We start from the raw sequence: 24,371 nt of genomic DNA, 5'->3' as shown, positions 1-24,371 counted from the left end.
ACTGCCATTACACTCCAGTTCCTTCAACATTTTAGAAATTTCAAACCTGCTTGTTTAGAAAATCCATTGTGCATACTGGGCTTGCAGGAACCACTCAGCAGCAGTCATATAAAATATGGCCAGAGTCCACCACAACCTTCATCCTGATAAAAGCAATATAGTTTTTAACCAGGTTAAATCAAAAGATCACTGTGGATAAATTGGCTGGAGTGTAAGAGACATACCTTAAACTGAACCTATTCACTCAGAGAGGTGATGTTTTGACAAAACAAGGAAAGATTCAGAGAGCTAACTGCATATTGCAACTACAGAAGCAGGTGCAGACTAAGCTCCAGAATGAAGATCAGCTTATAGTATTAAGTACTACAATGCAGATTCTTTGCAAGGGGCCAAAAGGAGACTGACGTGATCACACTTCTCCCTCAGAGGATACCTACTATGATGCTTAAGCATCATACAGCTACAATATGAAGACCATCACTTAAAAGCTGAAAATATTTACTTCCAGCTGAAAATGAGAAATTTCATTGTTGCCAGATCCAGGATGTCAAGGTGCATTTTCTTTTGACACCAAAGCTACATCATCTGCTACAGACATTCAGCAGAGACACTAAGGATCATGCAAAATTTTCGTAACCACCACCCTCGGAGCGTCTGATTGGGGGTTTCATACAGCAAACGAATGTGTGGTCACAGTGGCGCTGCAGTTAGTGTCACCTCACAGCAAGAGGTTCTCTGGTTCAATTTTCGGATGGGGTGACTTCTGTGCAGAGTCTACATGTCCTCCCTGCAGTCACATGCGTTTCCTCCAGGTGCTCCGATTTCCTCCCACATTCCAAACACATGCAGTAGGTGGACTGGACACTAATTGGCCATAGGTGAGTGTGTGGTGCAAATTAAATTATCGAGGCAGGGCTAGCCACCTGGCGGTGTAAACCTTGGTTCGAGAGGATTGTCACTGCAGAAGTGACACCCCGACCCCATGTACAAACTAGGAAAAAGAGTTGAGGATGGATGAATACAGCAAAAGAACAGGAAAAAAAACTCAAAGCTATCACCCCTTCTACAACTCTTATGGAAAGAGGTCTGCTCTTTCCAGAAATAACTACTTCCCTCTGCAAGAGAAAATAGCTCAACTGTGACTGGACAGACTGAAGCTGTGCTAGGAACTTGACAAAAATACAGACATTTGGGTAGGTTCACTGTAGCAGTCCTCATTTATTGGGACATCCTGTCCATGTGCAACTTGCAGCTCTTCAGCCTTCTAGAGTACTATCCTTCCACAGTCATCCTACTAAAGGATTCCTGCAAGGTTAAGTATTCATAAAGGGTGCATCTGCCAACCCCAAGCAGCGCTACCAAGGTGATAGTTGAGGATTACATTAGACCAATGCTAAAGTGGCAGAGTCCTGGATAACACATTTCCAAAAGAATAGCCTAACTCCTCAAGTTACAATTCAGTTAATAACGCTTAGAGAAAATGTATACAGAGTACAAAGTACCAAAACCATCAATGTCTGCTAAAAGCAATTCTGAAGTATTAAAGGCAGTCTTGTCCTCTTTTGGAGCATGTTAAGTCAGGCACACTTTGGGTAGCACTTGTGTTGCAAATTCACATGCAAGATGTGAAGCCCTACCCCCTCTTCCTGCTGTCATAATGAAAGTGACCTTGACAGAAGTGCTCAAGGGCACAATTAGAAAGGAATATGAAATATGTCCAGAATCATAGGGTGGACTACAAATAACCTAGGCTCTCTTTTCCAGATATAAAGCAGGAAAACAGCAGTTTCTTGCCAAACGGTACAGCAAATTAGCTAGACAGCAATGTTTCTGAACTTAATGCCTACATAAGCTAACTATGGAAGAAACAAGCCTCAAAAGGCTGGACACTTCTGTGACAAGCATCTCTCTTTATAGCTATAAACCCGGTAAAGGCTAAATATAATTTAGAGGGGCAGGCAAATGCCCAAAACTGGGGACAGATTTTAATTTACTGCTCTTACACACTTAGAATACTGCTAAAACTTGGTTTGCATTACCCTGTATTTTCTAAAGAAAATGAAGTCTGAAACTCAAATGCCAGTCTTTGTTGGCTTCTCAGTAATTTGTCAAAAATAAAAATTTCACAATGGACAGACCAAAAAATAGGAGGCAAAAACCTAGACAGCTGAAAGATATGGGGGCAGGGAAGTCTATCAAAATATGTTCATTTTTTTTTTGGGGGGGGGGGTGAATGGCCTAGTACCAAAGTGAATCCAGGTTCTATAAACAGAACTGAGCAGAGTGCTTACAAAACAAATATTGAGTGCATACCAGAAGGTACCTCGGTCCCACTTTACTAACACAAAGGACTATGGGGACCAGTTCCACTATCTACCCATGGAGTAGGCCTTGTGCACCTCCTTTACGAAGATTGGGAGAAGTTCCTCTGAAAACAGGACTAGAGAGCAATTGTGGCAGATAAGCCAGTGCAAAGCCTAGTTTCCACTGCTACAATGTATTAGCGCAAACTGCTGTGAACTTCCTTTGGCCAGTAATCACCAGATGTTAAGAATGCAACAGTCAAATGCCAAGGTAAGGCTGCTGAGTATCAATCAGGCAACAAGGGCCTAACAATACCCTAAATCAGTAATCTAGCCTCAGTTCAAAGGGAGAAAAAAGTAGACACTAATTATTCCTCAAATATGCAGCTCGTGAACTCCACCAACCTCAACAAAGAAATGGAAATCCACATGCTCCATCATAGGAAAAAGGTGATGTGTCCTCCCAAGAGTGGCTGCTGAGAAGGCATTATTCTACTTTAGCTCCTCTTGCAAGGGAAAATTAAACACACAAGGGTTTGTAAACAGATGTGGCAAATATTCTCCACAGGTCAAAGCAAGGTTCATCTGGTCTCCTGCTTTTGCATTTTACTCTAGTTCTTGCCATACCTTGTATAAATGAACCTACAAAGCCAGCAATGCAACAGGCATCTTCCATCACGGCAAGCCTGTATTTGCAGTCATATAGGCTCCAAACTCTGCTCTGTGGTCACATCAAGTGGCTGACTTGAAACATGAACCTGCAACACCTCTCAATGTTTCACTTCAAGCCTCTCACCTATGGCTCTGATTGGCAAGCTGATTAATACAGACAACATGGAAGGCCTGATTTTTCAGACATCAAATTCAGGAATTTTGCTAAAGAAAACATGAGTGGCAAGATCCGAACTGAATGAGTTATATTAATGAACCAGATATTCTCTCAACATTATAATGCAGATACCAGATGAAAGGAAACCATGGTAAGGGCTACGGGGAAGTACAGGGCTTGCAATAAATCTGACCTTGACATCAGATAACTTAACTAGCTCAGAGAACATGTAAAGTATCTACCTACTTATGAAAGCCCTTCAGAAAAAAAAATCATTTGGCTACAGTTCAAACAGACATTTCCTCTTATGTTACAAAAAAGATTATCATTCTGTAAGATTCAGTACCATTTCACAGAAGTAAAGCTACAGCACACATGACTAATGCATAATGAATGATTCCTTCAATTACTCCTGGAATTTCCTAGCATGTTTTATTTCAGATGCCTTTAAGTGTAACTCACTAAAAAGAGAGAAACCGAAGCAAGCATTCATATGCAATACTGTTTCAGAGACGATAGCCATCACACATTTTTAAATAAGTTTTGCATTCCTATAAATCTTGTGCATGTAAACGAATTAGCATAACTAAAATGAGGATGCTTAAAAGAATTTCAGCATTAAAGAAAAGACTTTCACATTGTAGAAATAATCCTAGACACTCACCATTCCCACCAACCACCTGTAGCTCAGGGTATTTCTGTTTGATGTAATGGATCATGTTAATCTGAAAAACTGAATTTCCCTGAGATGAGTCCTAGAAAATGGCAAAAAAGAAAGAAATGGAGAAAATTACAACTGAAAATCAAAACTACCAAATGCAGGAATGAGATGGCATGGCTTGGCTGCTATTACATGCCACTTAGCCAGCAAGTCTTTCAAATTCCTAATAGTAATCGTGCCTGTAATTTTAATGTGAAATCCCCTCATAGTAACATCTGTGAAACTCATCAGTAACCAACCAAAGAAAGAAAATCTAAAGTGAACTGACAGTCTTAACAGCAAAACTGCTCATCTGTGATTAGATTTAATGCATATTACCTTGTTTCTTCAACAATGTAACATCAGAACATGAAATTCTGACACAGAAACACACCCCCATTCCCACAATGCAAAAATAAATACTTCTCAATCACTGTCAGCCTTACTTCTATTATTCTTCCCACATTACTTTCACAAAGCACATTCAATACTTTCACTATCTTGTGCAGGCTACCCCTACCCAAATAGCCACAGATCCTTGGACTCATTGCCTCTCAATATCACAACCCCAAATTCCTCACCACCTCAGTATAAAGCCTTTAAGAAAGGGTCACCCCAATACCTGACAAATGAGCTCGTAGCCAACATTCAGAAACGGAATGAACAGCATAAAACCCGTACTAGAAATAAAGCACCCAAGATAAGACTGTTACTTTGAGAATTGTTGGTTGAAATTCTCATCCAATGAAAGTCTGGTGTTAATTACATATGAATTAAGAATTACTATAAGTTGTTTTACTTTCAGTTGAACAACATGAAAAAGCATATAGCTGAGAAAGCTTGTTCTGCTGCATTCTATTTTAATTAATAAATTATGTGCGTTTCATTTCAGCCAGTTTTTTTTTTTTTTTTTACTCAACTTGAATTTACCTGCTGGAGCTTTAATTTTTCTGTGAACCTAAAAAAAAAAATCACCGTCATAATATACAAGACTAAAACAGCAGCTACTATATAGCTGAACAAAACAAAACAGAAGTTTAAATAGCTTTACTCAGTAACTTGGCAGAGACCAACAGACAGACATGAACGAATGACTGCTTCATTTGACAAAAACAGAACTGAAGATGGCACAGAATGCTCTCCATTTTAGCTAGAGGTCAATCAAACATCATAGGTAGGAGTGCTGCTGGACTCTTGAGACATTCAGCAGCTCTGAAAGTCAAGCTGCAAGAGCAAATGGTAAGGAATGATATTGCAAGCAGTAATCCTCGACTATGACCTTAGAATTATTTAACTTCAAAATAATATCAACAGCATTTCAATCAAAATAATATCAACAGCATTTCAATCAAAACATGCCACAAAAAATGTTGCCAACATTGACCACAAAATCCATCTAACAATATAACTCATTCAAACAAAGAAAAAACAACCCTAGGAGTACTGTCTTACCAGAACCACTACATCCACACCAGCCTGCACAAGGAGGTCTAACCGGTACTTGTCATCTTCTCTGGTACCAATTGCAGCTCCACACAGCAGCTGTTTGCGGGAATCTTTTGATGCAAATGGGTGTTCCCTGTTCTTTTTCAAGTCTGTTCGAGCAATAATAGCGACTAATTCATCATTGTCGTTCACAATTGGCAGTTTTCCTATTGAAGAAGACACAGGAAGCCTGATTTTTCAAAATCCAAACAACTAGAAGTGTTTCAATTCATATTCACCAGAACTGTTCTTATTGGAAAGTGCACATTTCCTGGAAGTGACTTGATTTCCTTCAATCTCCTGATGTAATCTAAACTGAAACAAACTTAGGTTACTACACTTCAGTCTGACTTGGTATTTGAAATTATTCAAATGTCATGACCTCAAAGCACTAGGGGTAATAATGGAAAGCGGTAATCTGTGGTCACATCTGGTTACTACAGTAATATTAAACTGGCAGAATATCCTAAAGCACATCAGTATACTTACGATCATGACAAAAGCTACAAAAACTATAAAACATACAATCCTGCCATTATGTAGAAACAATATGCTCCAATACCACTACTACTAATACAAGCCGTTCTCACCAACACAAAATATACACTTCTCACTTACACAGCTGTACTTCACTGGAATGCAAGTGCACTTACCATAATACTAAAGGCTTGATTACATCATTGCTGCAGTAGTCTATCCTCTATGGGTTATTTCTTGCCAAGAATATTGTAGCTGGCCAGCTACAAAGCCTCTGGATCTTCCACACATGCACAGACTGCAGTTAGCTCAAGCTTGGGGGGTGGGCGCAAGTAGCCTGTGCTTTAACTTTACCAGATGAAAAGAGGGAACCTAATAGGAAAAAAAAAAACACTTATCTTGGCTACAACACAGTCCAAAAGTAAAAAGGGGTTGGAGTGAGGGTGCAGCTACTACAGCAATTATTTAAACACTGACAGGCCGCGGTAGTGCAGCGGTTAGCACTGTCGCCTCACAGCGAGAGGTTCTCCTGTTAAGATTCTCGGCTGGAGCGCCTTCTGTGTGGAGTCTGCATGTCCTCCCCGTGGTTGAGTGACGTTAGAGACATGCAGGTAGGTGCGTGAATGGGCATGCCTTCTTTGAAGGTTGAGCGTCGGGCTGGCAACTCTGCACTGTAAAAATCCACTGCCAATCATTAGCGGACGGGAGTTCTGCTGTGGCGACCCCTAACCGGGAAAAGCTGAAAGACTTAATATGCATTACATTGACTGACTATTACAGGTAAGTGCACTTAACTGTACTATGTTTATCATAAATCAATCACTGCTGCAGTGGCTTAAAGTTCTAGTTAGATTACCAGAGTTTACACAGTCTGGAAAGAGGAAGGACTTTGAAAAAAGCAAAAAGATGAACCAAATGATAAAGTGGAGTCAGCAAACAAATGTTCAAACAGCAAGAGAAAAAAAAAATAAATAAAAAAAACTCCACAGCATTGTACAAATCTTTTAATAAAATAAAGCTTTCAGACACCAAGTCCTTCTTCAGTGTTGATAAAATTCATAATAAAAAACAATATATTAAAAGACTAAAAACACATGACAGCCCTAACCTATCAAATACTAAATTTATCAATCAATGACTCTAGAAGAGTTTTAAAGAAATATGCCACATTCTAAGGGCAGGGAAGTAAATACTGTGGGGAGAAATAGCCAGGGAATTGTTATGGCTAGGCTAGTATAGGCCCTAGGGCCAATAGTCTAACACCAAACTATGAACCTATGCATTTATATCGCACAACTTGCTATAGTTCATACAGGAGTTCTTATTTAGTGAACTTGCTGCTGCTTTCTTTTCAGTATGGGTTTTAATGCGACCTGTTTATTCAAACCAGGGTAGGAATCTGCTTGTAAGCGGATAATCCACTCATTCTTTAGTGTCTAGTTTATTAATTAAATCACCATGTCCAACACTGGAAGTTAAGGTATCTATCACACAACAAGAAACAATGAGATTCATCAGTCTCCTGTATATGTTGGGCTAAGTTAGTGACCACTTTCCTCTGTATATCTGACTTGGGTTCTACGATCCTATCTCGTAGCCTTCTTGAAGACTTACCAACATAAACAGGAACATTGACATAATGCCAAGTAAATCACATATGTAGTATTACATGTGGCTGTACATAAAAAATTAAACCTTCTACCATTTAATGGATGTACAAATTCAGTTAACGTAATTATACTAGTACAGCATATACAGTTATAGCAGGGATAGGTACCTTTTTTATTATAAATAATAGAACCTGCAGCATATACAGTTATAGCAGGGATAGGTACCTTTTTTTATTATAAATAATAGAACCTGCCCTATTTAATATGAAGTCCTTGTAGCATAGACTTTTTTTAAGCTGCTACAATTCCTATAAGTGAAACGTGGTTTGTTAGGGAACCATTTTTCACGGCCAGGTATGGCTTTTAGTATATGCCAATTGTTCCTGAAGACTTCTCCCACAGATTTACTTGTTCTACTGTAGGTCGTTAAATATTTCAAGATGTTATCAGAAGGGGATGGGAAATAATCACATCATTTTTGTTAGAAAAGTATGGCCTAGCCTTTCCTCCTCTCAGATACCACTTCATTTCTAACCCCATCTAGCTCACCTTGATTATAGCCCCTTGCTAATAATTCACCAGTCATATCTTACATCTGTTTAGGACATGTTTAGGACATATTTCATCTTGGGTGTTTAATCTAACACGTAGATATTGGCTCTTCGGAATACCCTTAAAACATGTCTGGCATTCATGCTGGTTTTATGTAAATACTTATTTACTTGTACATCATTTTTTGTAAATAATAGTATCTAACGTACCTTCAGTTTTGGATAAAGTGACATCCAGAAAATTTATATTAGTTTCCGAGTACTTCATTTCAAATTTCAAGAAGTCATTAACATTATTCAGGTAATCATAGAAACCTTTAAACTCATCGCTGGTACCATGCCAAAAAATGTCATCCACAAAACGCTTATAGAACAGTATCCTAGATGCATAACTATTGGCCCTGACCAAAGATATTAGTCTCTTCCCACTTGCTTACTGTTAAGATTAGCATAATTATTTGCAATTGCTGTGCCCATAGCTATACCTGATATTTGTTGGTATTAAACACAAAAACATTGTTCTGTAATACTAGTTCTAATAGCTCAGAGTGCCCCAATGTTTCTAGCAGATACATGGCCACATTCCAAAAGTATTTCCCTTATTTTTTCTATCCCAAAGTCATTAGGGGTCACAGTAAAAAGGGACTTAATATATAAAGTCACCAATAAAAAGTTATTTTCTGTATTCCCATTATACCATGTATATATATAATTGTGTAAGAAAGTCTCCAGTGTCTTTTATATAACTAGGAACACATTGTAAAAAGACTTGAGGGCTTTTTCTAAATACACAGATAAAAGTTCAGGGGCCCACCCACGGCCAGACACTATAGGCCTCATTGGTGGCTTATTCACTGACTTATGTATTTTGGGCAGGCCATATAGGATGGGTATTGTGGGACAGGGAACAGTAAAGAAATTAAAGGTGTCCACATCTATGTCATTCATTAGCTGTAAATCATAAATGACCATATTTATCCTGGTAATAATCTCATTAATATCCCTATCAGATATTAGTTTAAACATATCTTTATTAGAAATTAATTCATTCATTACTTCAGGATAGTCATCAGTATTCATAAGTACTATACTACCCCGAAACACACCAAGAAAAAACTCAGACTCCGCTTATAAAAACACAGCTGCAGTCGGCAGTCTGGACAGTATTCTCTCTCCAGCTAGCTCCGTTTCCACTTCAGTAAAAAAGATAATGGCTCACCAAGTTGTAAAAAAAATGATAAATTATGATTTAATGACAGTTATTTGAACAAGTCCAGCTCAATAAATAAAAAAGTAAAAATTAAGCGCTTTTCGTCTTCTTAATGTGAAGACTTTTTCAGATAAACCAGATTCTCCTACTACTCCTTTATAAGTAACTTCCTAAGTCACATGATACATATAATTCAATTAATGCTGTTTGTAATTAATTAAAAGTTTTAACCTACTAACCAGTTATTTACATAGCATTTGCCAATGCATTAACTTGTTATACTTGCATACCCAAGAACGGGTGTATGTATACGCAAAAGTACAAAACATTTTAATGATCTATACTTCACTTCGTACGTATAATACATCTATATACTATTTGTAAACCATTCAAATAGGCTAATAGACAAATGTTATATAGCATTTTGCTAATGCATTGAACAGTTGCACTTTCATACCCAAGGAAAAAACATTTGTATAAGCACATCTCCAGTGTCTTGCATTTTGTGTTTTATACTGCCCCTGCATCAAGTGCATCTACTTAAATTTTTTTAGTCTCAAAATGCATAAAATGGAATAAATTTCATTTATGCCTGGAAATACAGGCATTTGTGTTTAGTTGCCACACTAGCTCTAATCTCTCTAGTAAAAGGCCGTCAAGGTCCACCTCTTCCATCTGATCTAATTTGATCTACAACTCTGAACTTAAATTATGTTCTGGATGTTCCATCATATGTCTTGCAAGAGCATTTGACTTCCTACGACTAATGCTCACACACCCTTTCCCTCAATGTCCCGATAGTTTTCCCTATATAGAAAACATGGCATTGTTGACATTTAGTTAAGTACACTATCATTTTAGACTGACAGTTGAATTTGTCTTTGGTGTAATATTTTTTGTTTCGTATATAGAACGTCTGCCCTGTTTCCATATGTTTGCAAAAATTGCACATCAGGCATTTAGTCATACCCGGGTTCCTAATGAAACTATGAGGCTGGTTTTCAAAAATGTTTTTAACATTTCTTCCCTTCTTAAAAATTATCTGGGGTGGGTTTACAAGCTTTTTTTCCAGTAAAGGGGTCATTTTCTAGAATTTCTCAATTCTTGAACACGATGTCCCTCAATTCCCGTGCATTAATGCTGTATGGTTATATTTTCTGATGGTATCTCTATTTTCCATAGTTCCACTACCCATACAGTTGATATCTTGTTCAAAGCATAGAATGGGTCTATATATCCCCCCCGTTTCTCTTGTTGTTGATTTCGTCAGACTGCACACTAGATCCTGTGGGTAACCCCTATTGAGGAACATTGTTTCAAGCTTTTGACATTCAATATGAAAGTCAGTTTCAAGACTAGTCATTCTAGCAGCTCTTACCAGCTGTCCTTTCACCACTGATCTTTTTTGGTGATATGGATGACAGCTGGTAAAATGTAAGTAGCTGTTGGAATAGGTTTCCTTTCTAAAAATGGTACTAACATACCTGTTACTACTATCTTTTCTTAACTCAATGTCTAAAAATGAAACTTTTCCCCAAAACCTGATGCAAAATTCAAAAAGTTGGTAGTACTGTTGAGATAGTCAAGTAGATCAATAGCTTTTCTTTCATCACCTTTTAAAATGACAAAAAAGTCATCCAAAAATCTTGTGTAATAATAAAGTTGTTCCTTGACATAGGGGGTTATTCCAAACATGTTCATCTTCCCAGTGTGCCATGACTAAATTAGAGAAGCTCGCCCCAAGTGGGGACCCCATAGCAACTCCTACTTTTTGCAAGTAGAAGACGTCAAACATGATGTAGTTGTTGGATAAAATAATATCCAACAATTCTTCAACTTGGCCAATTTCCCCACTGGGGGCTCCCAAGTTCTTTAATTTATTAGAAACCCATTCAATCCCTTCTTGATGGGGGATTGATGTGTACAAATCTTTTACATCAATTGTCATGAAGTTAAATTCACTTAAATTCCATTTGGTTAATTTCCTTCAAGAATGACCATGAATCCTTACAGATTTGGTTCTCTTGCTTAATGTACTTTTTCAATATAGAGTCTACTACTTTAGCACAACTATATGTGATGCTGTTACGTGAGTCTACTAGTGGCCTCATAGGGGGACAGCCTCTATATTTTTGTGAACTTACGGTACGCCAAATAGTAATGGAATTTTTGGCAAAATCATGGTCATGTAATTATACATATCTAAATCAATTTTTGCCTCTATAAACAAGTAATTTAAATACACTTATTCTTGTGCAAGCTGTGTTAAGCTCACTTCTTGAAACCTTAACATATGTCTCACTATTTAACAGCAGCTTCATTCTCTGTGTATAATCATCTTTATGCATAATAACCACCCCCCCTCCCATATCTGGTTTCATAAATATAAGGGGTACTTTTTGTATATCACAAATTGCTCGTCTTTCCTGATTAGAAATGTTTCTTTCACTTTTGAGCATCTTTCTATTTTCTATACTATGTCTAAAGTCTATTTCGCACATTTTTTCAAATAGTGCTACACTATTATCTAGTGGTGGGTTATATGTACTAGCTGTGTAAAATTCGTTCTCATTATGGTTATCTGTACCCATAAGCACTTCTAAATTGACCTTGCGTATAAATAACTTACGGTCTATCAATGTTTGTGCTAAACGTGCTTTATCTGCAATCACAAACGTTTGACCTTTAGCAAAAAACTTAAACAATACCAAGTCCTATTTCAGTCTCTGTGTAATTATAGACTGTGAAGTCTTTTTGTACATTGATCATAAGTTTACAGTACCTTTTGTTGTTACCATATGCACCTTCTATTTCCTCCGCCTCTTGTTATTGCTGGGGCGTTGTTGTTTCCCTCCCCGAGAGTTGTGATTTTGGGTCTGGTGATGACAATTTTCACGATTATCAAAATTTTGATTAGGGCAATTCCCTCCATTACAGTTATTTTTCTGTATAATTCTTTCACTTCTTCAAACCTCATTGTTACCAATGTCATTTGTTCTATTCATAGATTGTGATTCAAATTCCTGAGTTTCCTCATTTTTCTCTTTTCTTTTTGGCACCCACATTTGTTTCCCTACCTGGGATAGGGGAGGTTTTGGGTATGCTATCCCATTTCTGTATGATGTTCTGTCTCGTTGTATTTTCTTTATTTTTGTTCCTTTTAATTTTTCATTAGTTGATTTATACTTTCAAATGTTCTGTTATAGTCAAATTTGTAGCGTTCAAAATTTGTATTATTTTTGATATATTGATCTATTTTCTGAATGTCTGTAGATAAAATCTCCAAATTAGCCTGGTAATGTTTGGCCATTAATTCAAGGAGCTCCATTCCATGTTTGTCAAACAGGTTTAATAAGTCCTTGTGAAGCGCTGACCCTTAGAGTCCAGTCTGATACTGCCACGTTCTTAAACCTTTCGGTACAATTTTCTCCTTGATACACTCTCTGAAGTAAGATACTTCCAATTGGAACTTTTTGTATTTAATAAGAGTGTGGTCAAGGATTCTTAAATTTGTTACGACAGGTGCTTTTACCTCCAGCCGAGTTCTCTTGTGCAGTTACTTGCTCGGTGTTACCCAAGGTCATTGGTTCATATAACCAAGCTGAAACATTTGGAGTCCCAATAAGCCCCAAGGTATTATTCGTGTTAACAGGACTCCTGTTTGAATCCTGAAACCGTTGTTGTCTCCTTGCTGAATTAATAACGGCCTTACCAAATTAAGATTTGTAGAAGTAGTAGGAGTACTAGACATAACGTCTAGTCTGCTAAAATTACTTTGATTCGTTCCGGTTTGATTTGTAAAATTACTGCTACCATTAGGCTGGTTGCTAATTGTAAATCCTACTAATGTGTCTAATCTGTTAAGACAAATTCTCTACTCGTTGGGAAAGTAAGTTAATTAAAACTGTCAAGTTACCAGGTTTGCTGTTCTAGGTTTCTGGTAACTGGGAACTGACAACGCTGCCTGCAGCCATTTACACTGGAGACGAAACACACGAAGAAAAAAAAACTCAGACTCAACTTATAAAAATATAGCTGCAGTCAGCAGTCCGGACAGTATTCTCTCTCCAACTCGCTCCGTTTCCACTTCAGTAAAAAAGATGACTTTTCACCAAGTTGTAAAAAAATGATAAATTACGATTTACGATTTAATGACAGTTATTTGAACAAGTCCAGCTCAATAAATAAAGTAAAAATTAAGCGCTTTTCGTCTTCTTAATGTGAAGACTTCAGATAAACCAGATTCTCCTACTACTCCTTTATAAGTAACTTCCTACCAAGTCACATGATGCATATAATTCAATTAGCGCTGTTTATAATTAATTAAAAGTTTTTACTAGAGAGATTAGAACTAGTGTGGCAACTAAACACAAATGCCTGTTTATACCCAGGCATTAATGAAATTGATTCCATTTTATGCATTTTGAGACTAAAAAATTTTAATAGATGCACTTGATGCAGGGACAGTATAAAACACAAAATGCAAGACACTGGAGGTATAAGGGATATGTTTTGTATTTATGTGCTTATACAAATTTTTTTCCTTGGGTATGAAAGTGCAACTGTTCAATGCATTAGCACAATGTTATACAATATTTGTCCATTAGCCTACATTTTTGAATGGTTTACAAATAGTATATAGATGTATTATATGTATGAAGTGAACTATGGGTGATTAAAATGTTTTGTACTTTTGTGTATACATACACCCGTTCTTGGGTATGCAAGTATAACAAGTTAATGCATTAGCAAATGCTATGTAAATAATTGGTTAGTACGTTAAAACTTAATTACAAATGGCGTTAACTGAATTATATGTATCATGTGACGTAGTAGGAAGTTACTTATAATGGTGTAGTAGGAGAATCTGGTTTATCTGAAGAAGTCTTCATATTAAGAAGACGAAAAGCGCTTAATTTGTACTTATTTATTGAGCTGGACTTGTTCAAATAACTGTCATTAAATCGTAATTCATCATTTTTTACAACTTGAACAGTTATCTTTTTTTTTTTTTTACTGAAGTGGAAACAGTACTATACTACCCTCTTTATCTGCCTCTAATTATCAAATTAGTATTACTTTCCAAAGCTTTTAATGCCGTGGATTCCTCCCTGGTAAGGTTATATGCTTTTTTTTATAACAATTACCATCATATATCTCTCTGATTTGTTTCTCACAAATCATTAAACACGGTCACTACTGGATCAGTAAAAGGTATGAAGGTACTCTTACACTTAGCATCTATGAAAGAATCTGAGCTCTTAAAAATATTTTTCAGGTTTAGGTTACATGAAAACATTCTTAAGTCAGTAACAGCATTCACTACATTATCAGCAGACACTGGTATAAACTTTAGTCCTTTAGAGGGTAGAGAACTCAGTATCCATTAGCTAAGTTCACCACAACTCACTGGCATTAAAAGTCTCAAAGTTGCCATTTAAAGTCTCAACATTAATTGCAGCTACTTGTCGTTTCAAAATGTTAATATTTAAAGTCTCAGTATTACTCACTACTGCTGGTTTCGGCTGCGGGTCAACGGGCCATTTCTGAGTCTGCCTTTTGATTGCGACAGTTGCCTGGATGGATCGCAATCCTTCTTTGTGATCTGCTCTGGCAATTTTACTATTACCCACTGGTTCCCTTTTAAAAAAGGGTGAATGTAGGTTCGTTTTGTGATTTTCATTACTGCCACTGAGTTGGGACTCTTGGTCAGAGCCTCTCCTTCCTCCGAACTGAGCACTTTACCACATGAACTGAAGTAGATGGTACGTCAGTGACCTCACCCCCCTCTTCATTCGATTGGCTAGATAAGTTATTGTTCTCCAATACTACTGAGACATTCGCCAATGGTGGTTGTTTGTTGGTTACAACCTCAAACGTATCTAGTTCATGCACAGAGCCCCACTTACTCTGACTTAAGCTGATATTGGATTTAACAGATGCTAAACGTTTTGGCCAAGAGAAAATTTGGCTGTTACTAAAGTTAGAAATATCTGTGAATTTTTTTTTACGTTTTATGCCTTCTAGTTGACTATAGGCAGCGGAGTCACATAAGCATTTCATCAGAGATATATGATCACTAAACAATGCTGAACTAGACAAATTCTTTTCCAACTCTTCTATCTCTTTCCATAATTCATTTTCTTTTGGTGCAAAAAAGTCATTCATTAAACGCACAATTTAAACTCAGGTTGATATTCAGTTCTTGCCATTTCTTTAACAGTTCAGGGCGTTACCATATGAAGATATATTAAGAATACGTAGCCCACGTGGTACAATACCCATTTCTAAGTATTGAAACTGAACCATTGCCACTATTTCTTGAAGCTCTTTACCTTTCAAGAGTTTGCAGTGAGGAAAGAAAGTCATTGCTTTGGGATGTCACATTCGTAACCCTTGTAGCTCCATCCACCGTTGCAGCCATGCAGTTCAACAACGGACTTTCTCTCACTAAACAAATTTTGTAGAGTCCTGGTACCATCATTTGGCAAGCTGGTAGGTTGCATCATCATAAAGGTGAACCAAATGATAAAGTGGAGTCAAACAAATGTCCAAACAGCAAGAAAAAAAGCAAACTCCACAGCGTTGTAAAAACCTTTTAAGAGGAAGGACTTTGCCCAGAAGAATTGTCCTAGCAAAGCCTGCTCAGCTTATCTACCACATAATTTTGCTCAGACAGGAAACAGGACTGTAGAATGTGATTGTGCTATGAAACTATATCCCAAGCCAACATGGCTAGTCTGCAAAGGAGGTACAACCTGGTTCCACCTTGCTTGTTGATTTTCCACATGACTGTGGTACTGTCTGTAATTAGTTGAAAAGGTCCCGGGGACCAAATATGACTCTGACAGTAGAGTTCCCTGATGTGGGCAAGCATCTCTGATGTATGCTTCCATCCGTCTTTGGTGTCCAACAACACGCACATTTATCCCTCCTGAAACTGCTTCTCAAGCAAAGTGACTGGAGTCTGTGATAAGCGACTGCTTTGGAAAAGGGATGCCGAAGGGGAGACCTGGATTCAAGGATATCGGTTGTCCCCACCAAATGATTTCTCTTCTGACAAACCGCAGCACTGGGATTTGAAAAGACAAAGGGTGTTGGTGCTGGGACCACAGAGATTTCCGATACTACTATATTTCTCATGTAGATTCTTGCCAGGGGTATCATGACAATTATAGAAGCAATAAGACCAAATACTCTGAAATATTCCCTCACAGTGACCAAAGTTTTAGTGGAAAACCTTAGAATATGTCTCTATATAGATTTTTTTCCTGAGGAAGAAAAGCTCTTAACTGAGGTGCTAGCAAACATCCCAGGAACACAATCCTGTATAAAAAGGACAAAAAAGCTTTGAATAGTCTCTAAATCCTAGCTTGTGTAAGGGCTCTCTCATCAAAAACATGACATTCCTGCCATTTTGAAAAAGATTCTGCAAAGATAAAGTCATCTAAAATATAGAAAAATGCAGACACCCTGTAGCCTCCAAATGTGACTGCAGCTAGACACTTTGTGAACAGTCTTACCGCAGTGGGTAGTCCAAAAGGTAATGCAGAGAACTGATCATGTGATCCAGACACAACCTCAAGAATCATTTGAAGTCTACATGAACAGGGATGCGATAAGCATCTTTTAAGTCTAGTGTTACCAGGAAACTTGAAAGAAGCGGTGATAGGTTGTGAAGTGGCCTTTTGAATTTGGGCACAATCACAAACAGGTTTAGGTAAGAAAGATCCAGAACTGGTCAAGCATTTTTTTTTTTTGTTTAGCACAGAGAATCACTGAATAAAAACTCATCCCCAACTGAAAAGGAGAAACTGGTTCTAGCACTCCTTGAGACAGCATGCGATGAGGGAACAAGAAAGTCTGATCTGGAGGATGATGAATGACCCCCCCCCCCCCCCCCACGGAAAGGAGGAATTTCCTCCCACTGCTGCCTGTAACCTTGAACCCCCTTGCCATTTCTTCTTAAAATGTCCATTTACTTGCATTTTGTAAAGACTGTTTATTTTGCTTTTTGTCAAAATTGGACGAGGAGTTATGAGAATGTTTTAGAAAATATGGAAAGGGAGGGCTGAAAACTCAGATTCTCTGGATTAGCTTACCCTTTCATCATAATTTGATCACCTCTACAGCAGAGGGGCCAAAAACTAAATTGCTATCCAAACTGGAATTTCAAATCTCATTTTTTTAACATCTGGGATGTTCTGAGAATGCAGCCCTGCAAACCTCCTCAAAACAGTACCACTGGCCACAGCCACTATAGTAACAACAGAGTCATATACACACTCTGTAAGCAATAAGTAGCGACTTCTGCAATAAAAAACTAAATTCATTTAAAAGCAGATTTTCCCTCAAGAATGACCTGCAGAAAAAACATTCCTCATACTTTCACAATTAATCAGAGCCAGCTTGTAACATATGAGCCTGACCATTCAAAATTATGAAAAAAGTTATGTTCTTACCATACCGTTCCATCTGTGTTGTCCATTTTCATTCTTCCTCAATGGATGGGTTTAGATCCAACAGTCAGATCAGACTCTGCCATTATACTAGCTCGTGGCAGCCGCCAAACTCCCAAGCTCCTTTCCTACTCATAATGCACAAAGCCCAACATCCCTCAGATCCTATTTACAACTTGAGACACAGATAAAATAAAAATTGCCATAACTGGAGTTCAACACACGGAAAAAATAGTAGTGTAAAATCTTACCATAACCACAGATGTCCTCTTCCATGCTGCAGTATTCATACTATGGGATTTCCTGCCCTCAGGCGATCTGACATCGGCTCCTATACAAAAGCTTAAACTTGGCTGCTGTAGGTGCGTGGGACATCACACGTATGACCATAAACCAGGGACTATAAATGTGATGTCTGCATGCACAGACCTCAGAACTTGAAGCCCAGATAAGTGTGTACAAGAACAAGGAGACGCTGAAGAACAAATGTCCCTGCAGGGTTGAACAGAATAGCCTGCAGGGAGAGGATACATAGGTGTAGACCAAGCATCCATAAAAGAAAGGGTTATGGAGGAAGGGAAGGAATACTGCAACAAGGAAGAGAAGGACATCTATGGTTATGGTAAGAAGTTGTCTGTGCACATCCAGAGAATGAAGGATCCTCAGTTATTAGATGGAGAGGGAAAGAAAGAATGTCAGTAGACGAATAGACTGGTTAACAGATAGTTCATTCACCACTCTGGGCATGAAGGAAGGGTGGGTTAGTGGCACAAAGTCATCCTGTCCTTGTGGAAGGTAGTGTAAGAGGGTGACAGGCCATGAGGGTCTGCAGTTCAGACACTCTTCTTGCGGAGGCGATGGCCACTAAGAGAATGGTTTTCCATGTGCAGATTTGCACGGAAGCTGTGCTTGCTGGCTCAAAAGGAGGTAGTGTTAGTTTTTCCAGTACAAAGTTGAGGTCCCAGGGAAGAGGAAGGAGTTTCCTTGGTTGTCTGATATACAAGACTCTCTCTCAGGAAAAGTGCCCAGTCTGGACAGCAGAGGTGGCTGTAAAGGTAAGCAGGCTGAAATGGCAGAAAGGTGGACTTTCAGAGAAGAATATGCTAGCCCTTCCTTAATGAGCTCACACACATAACTAAGAGGGATCTGCTCGAAAAGGGTCCCTGTCCTTAAGCGCACACCAATTTGTGAATCTATGCCATTTGGACAAATAGTTTTTTCTGGTAGATGGGTTCCTGGCCTCCCTCAGGTCTGACAGCATGTCTTCTGAGTACAGTTGTCTGAAAGGAATCAGAAGTTTATCACCCAAAGTGTCACATGCAATAAAGGCAGCTGAGGGTGAAAGAGATCCCTTTTGATGGGTGAGTAGGTCCACCTTGTGGGGTAACTTGTGGTGACTGCCCTTGGCTAGGGAGTGAAGGGGGAACCAGTGTTGCCTTAGCTAATAGGGACTCACCAGCAAGATTTTTGGTTGGTCCTTGTTGATCTTCAGTAGGACCTGGTGTATTACAGGGAAGGGGAGGAAGCGAACAGGTATATTTCCTTCTATGGAAAGCTGAAGGCATTCACTCTCCACGCTAGTGGTGTGTGATCCCTGAAGCAAAATCTGTTTGTCTGTTCTGAGGGGAGGCAAACAGATCCACTTGAGGTGTGCCCCACTGGTTTACAATGTCTAAGAAGGTTTCCCTGTGCAACATCCACTCGTGCTGAGGAGAGGATGTTCTGCTGAGCAAGTCTGCTTGTTTTCCTGAGAGGCGATGCAAGAGGCCTACAGTAAGAGGGTGTGTTTGGTTGCTATTTCCCAGATTTGTAGAGTTATCTGGCATAACTGGTACAACTTTGTCCTTCCTTGCTTGTTGAGGTACCACATGACAGTTGTGTTCTGTCACAATGTGTAACAAGCCTGGTTGTAAGACTGGAAGGAAAGCTTTGAGAGCCAGTAATAACAGCTGTCATTTCCCTGACACTGATGTGCTGCTTTTGAAGTGCAGGGTTCCAATGCTGTTGTACCCTGAAGCCCTTGAACTCTGCTCCCTACCCTAAATCTGATGCATCTGTGTGCACGTTTGAGTGATGGGGATAGCTGGAGTGGGATGCCCTGGTTCTGTGAAACTTGCTGAATCCACCGCTTTAGTTGTGTTTTTAGGCAGGGCAGGAGGGGAATAAGTTTGTCTAATGAATGTTGGCTGAGACCATACATTTTTTTTTAAATACCACTGGAATTTTCTCATGTGCATCCTGGCTAATGGGAGCATAGGAATGGTTGCTGCCATGAAACCTAGCACTTGTATAAACTGTCTTGCAGAGAGATGGGAAATGGGATTTCGTAAGTAGGCCTTGAAAATGGCTGGAGAGAGAGTGCACTTTGTCCAGTGGGAGAAAGGATCTCATCAAGTCTGTTCTTATCCTGCAGCGTAGGAAAATTTTGTCCTGCTGAGGAAGAAGTGAGGACTTCTGGAGGTTGATAGTGAAGCCCAAGTTGTGGAAGGCAGTCATTGTGAATTTGAGATGGATTCTGATTCTGCCAGAATAAGAATGTCATCCAGGTAAGGGTAGATTTGGAGTCCCTTGGTTCTGCAACAGGCAATGGCTGGGGCCAGGCACTTTGTAAATACTCTGGGAGCAGTTGACAGAACAAAGGGCAAGGCTGTAAACTGAAAGTGTGAAGAATGTCCAGTGAAACACAGAAACCTCCTGTGGGAGGGTCTGATAGGGATGTGCAGATAGACAACCTTTAGATCCACGGTGACCATGAAGGCTTTGGGTGGAATGAGGGGTAACAAAGTTTGTAGGGAGAGCATCCTGAAGGATGGAACCTTTAAGAGCAGGTTTAGATAAGTCCAGGATTGGTCTCAAAGGGCCATCCTTTTTGGGGACTAGAAAAAGGTGGGAATAGAAGCCTTTTCCCTCCCGTCCTGAGGGAACTGGTTCTATAGTTCCTAGAGTTAGGAGTTCTTTCAATATGAAAGGGAATAAATGTAGCCGGTTTCTTGGAGGGAAGGGACTTTTTGGCTTTTCCTTCCAAGATGCAAAAAATATCCTTTTTGGACGACGGAAAGCACCCAAGTATCAGAGGTAATTTTTTCCAGAAGGGGAGGCATTGGGTAAGGCAGGTGGATAGAGGGAGCTGATCCAGGCAGTCATACTGAAGTGGAATCTCCTCAGTCAGGAAAAGGCTGCTTGGCAGGACAGTACAGATTCCAAGTTATGTTAAGTACATTACTCTATCTGGTGCTGTCATTATTGATGATGGATAAAGTCAGAGTCCCCAGCTATTAAAAACCATGGAAGGATATGCTGGAGCACAGAAGAACTAAAGGAAGAACTGCTCCTAGATACCAAGTCTAACTTGTAATCAGCAACAAAGGTATGGGGACTAGACAAAGTAGCAGCAGCACAAATCTCGTCAAAGGATAATTTAGCCAAAAAAGGCAGAAGTTGTTGCTACTGATCTAGTAGAGTGAGCTTTGACTGGTCTGGAGAGCTACAGGTGTCTGCATTCGTAAATGTAAGAAATACAATTGGCAATCCAACAAGAAAGACACCTTGGAAACAGCCAGCCCTCGCTTAGCTTGAGAAAAGGCGAGAAAGAGCTGATCAGACTTCCAAAAACTTTCGGTCCGCTTAAGGTAAACATGTAGTTGTCTACGAGCATCCAAGCAATGCAACAGATATTCTCCTTTATTGGAAAAGTTGGGAAAAATACAGGAAGAAGAATTAACCGATTAGATTCACCTCTAAACTACCTTAGGAACAAATGAAGGATTGATCCTGACAGAGACCCTATCACACCATAAAAGGAGATTTAATAAACAGCCTATAACTCGGAAACCCTCCTGGCTAAAGTCATAGCCACCAAAACGTCTTCCAATACAGAAATTTAAGGTCACAGGTAGACGCAGGCTCAAAAGTTTTCTGCTTCAAAGACTACAGCACTAGAGTGAGACCTCAAGGAAGGACAGGATCCTTTACTAGGGGGTCTGAGCAGAAAGATCCCACTAAGGAAGGCCCTACATAGCCTAAAAGAAAAGGTGAGATTATCGCCCAAATAGAAGTTGGAGATGGCAGTCAGTTGGAGTTTGATCATAGAAAAACTAGACCCCTGTTGAAAAAGAGAGGCTAGGAACAGTAAGATATCTGGAACGACGCTGAAAAAGGATCTAGATTGCTCTGTTTTGAACCTTATTGGTAAAGGGCTACTGAGAAGCCAAAATAATAGACTTGACTGGGACAGAATCATCATAATTGGAGGTACCAAGCAGTCAGACGAAGGAACTGAAGATTTGTAAGCGGAAGCCCCTAAAGATGGGAACTGAGATCTGGAATGGGATCCAGTATCCAGAGTGGATATTTCAGATGAGACCAAAGGAGAGAGAACGAAGCCATAAAGGAGCAATGACGGTGAGGGAAGTCTTCAGGCTATGAGCTTTCCGTAAGACCTTGGGAATAAGAAGAGTTGGGGGATAAGCATACAGAAAACCCAGCGGCCAATCGTGAACCACAGCGTCCCTGGGGGGCTCCCCCGTTGGTGGGATAAGGGCAAAGTATTTGCTGCATTTGTGTTTGGAGAGGCAAAAAGATTGCAGCAAGGAAGACCCCAGAGGTCAAATATCCGACTTGCCACTGATGGATTCAGGACAGATCTGCTGAGTTTGTCAGCTAAGACGTTGGAATTGCTGGGAATATGTGTTGCAAGAAAGCGCCTGGAAGACACTGTCCATTCCCACACTGTCATGGCCTCTCTGCATAAGGGATAAGATAGTGTTTCCCCGTTTTTTGATGCACCAGACTACCATGTTGTCTGTTTGAATTGCAATGGTTCCAAGAGGGAGACTGTCTTGGAAGGCTTGCAATAGGACTGCTCATCTCCAGGACACTGACGTGGAATTTGGTCTCTAAAGGGGACCAAGTGCCTTGGACAGTCCTTCCCCAATAACACCCCCCCCCCCCAGCCAGACAGGGAGGCATCTGTGGACACCCTGGCTTGGGGTTGGCAAAGACAGAAGAGTCTGCCTAGCAAAAGTTCATGAACTTGAAACCACCAAGCAAATTGACTTCTGCAGACTTGAGAAATCCTGATGGTCATGGACGTGGGCTGAAGGTGGGCCAACCACAGAACCACAAGGGTCCATTGTAGAACTCGCATGTGAAATCTGTAGAGGGGGAATAACTAAATTGCCACTGCAATGGAACCTCGGGCTTGCAAGATTAAGTGGACTGAGGGATGTTCCAAGATCCAGGAGGAGATGGACCTGATCCTGAATCATCTTGACTCTGCGTGAGGGGGTGGGGGGTGCTGCAGTCTGACACAGTGTCTAAAAGGACACCAATAAACTCCAGACTCTGACACTGGGACAAGATGAGATTTGGGCAGGTTGACTATAATGCCTAGGTCTTGAAACAGAGTGTAATCCATAGCCAGAATGAGTTTATGCCTTGTGGGTGCTGTGAGGAGCCAATCGGCCAGGTATGGGAAGACCTGGAAACCTAGCAGCCGGAGATGGGCTACCACCACTGCCATACATTTGGTGAACACCCCCCGGGGGGGGGGCTGATGAGAGACCAAAGGGCAGGGCTCTCAAAAAGAAGTTATGTTCTTACCATAACATTCCTTCTGTGTTGTTCATCTTCATTCATTCCTGACGGGTGTCTGTTCTGTCTTCAGAACCAAGTCAGCCTTGTAACAAGCTCGTGCCAGCCACAAAATTCTTGAGCTAAGCTTTTACCCACAATGCCCTTCTCCCCATTACCTCAGATTGAGTTTGCCCATTATAAGTAAACCACAGAATAACCAGAAGAATGTGAGCACTCCAAAGTACACCAACTTTATTCACAAACAGTTAAGTGCTTTCCTCTCCACTACAGAGACTTCCTCAGAACAAAAATCACAACCTTACCCAACCAAGTTAAATACACCCATAAATTATTCAATTAAGCAATTAAAATCCTTAAAGCAATATCAAACTTTCAATGTTAACACAGTTCACCACATTGTTTTAAAAAATTCTTAAAAACAAGATTTAAACAAAATGTTGCATTGTTTTACGTTAAAAATGTGTTTACATAAATTAACAAACCAAAAACAAATTTAAATTTTTTTTTAAAAAAAAACCTAAGTTCTCAAATAAACTAACCTGAAATTTGATCAAGTTTAAGAATACCAGCAATACTAATGGTTTCATTGATGCCTGGAAATCTAGAGGTATCCATAAACAATTGCCATTTTAATTCCATTACATCCAAGTGCACTTCCAAAATACCCCCTTTTTCATCCTCATTGAGGTGTTGCAAGACCAAAAAATTGAAGCAATGTGTGGTATATGTTCGCTTATGTGCCTATATAGTGCACTGGTTCCCCTGCCATGCTTAATGTCACCTAAATGTTCTCCCATTCTAATTTTCAATTTCCTACTAGTTTTACCTATATAGAAAATGGGACATTTCTGACATTTAGCCATATAAATCACCCTTTTACTATTACAATTGTAGTGGCCCCCAATATGCAACCTATGTCCATTAATTTTCACATAATCCCCAGTTTCAAATGTGTGAACAAAAAGAACAAGCATTACATTTAAAATTACCCACTCTTCTATTTGTCTTGTGTGTAGATCTCACCCCCTCAAGAATGTTCTTAATACATTTATCTCTTCTAAAAACGTACTTGGGGTGTTTTCCAACTTTAGAACCTATACCTGCATCACACTTCAAGATATCCCAGTGGTCATTTAATACCTCAATGATGGA

The 24,371-nt window shown here is 39.4% G+C and overlaps 1 protein-coding gene across 1 annotated transcript in view; it reads right to left on the bottom strand.

Annotated features, from left to right (window-relative positions):
* Nucleotides 1–24,371, bottom strand: part of LOC122815846 (inosine-5'-monophosphate dehydrogenase 1b) — a gene marked incomplete in the record, with an annotated part of 1,150,443 nt that overhangs the window by 679,240 nt on the left and 446,832 nt on the right. The window contains 2 exon segments of the mRNA XM_044088659.1: nt 3,797–3,887; nt 5,285–5,484. Of these exon segments, the coding sequence (XP_043944594.1) occupies nt 3,797–3,887; nt 5,285–5,484 (291 nt within the window).

The sequence above is a fragment of the Protopterus annectens genome, chromosome 11.part0, assembly GCF_019279795.1.
Source record: "Protopterus annectens isolate FY-2018-M chromosome 11.part0, PAN1.0, whole genome shotgun sequence".
NCBI lineage: Eukaryota > Metazoa > Chordata > Ceratodontiformes > Protopteridae > Protopterus > Protopterus annectens.
This window is presented reverse-complemented; position numbering and strand designations above follow the sequence as displayed.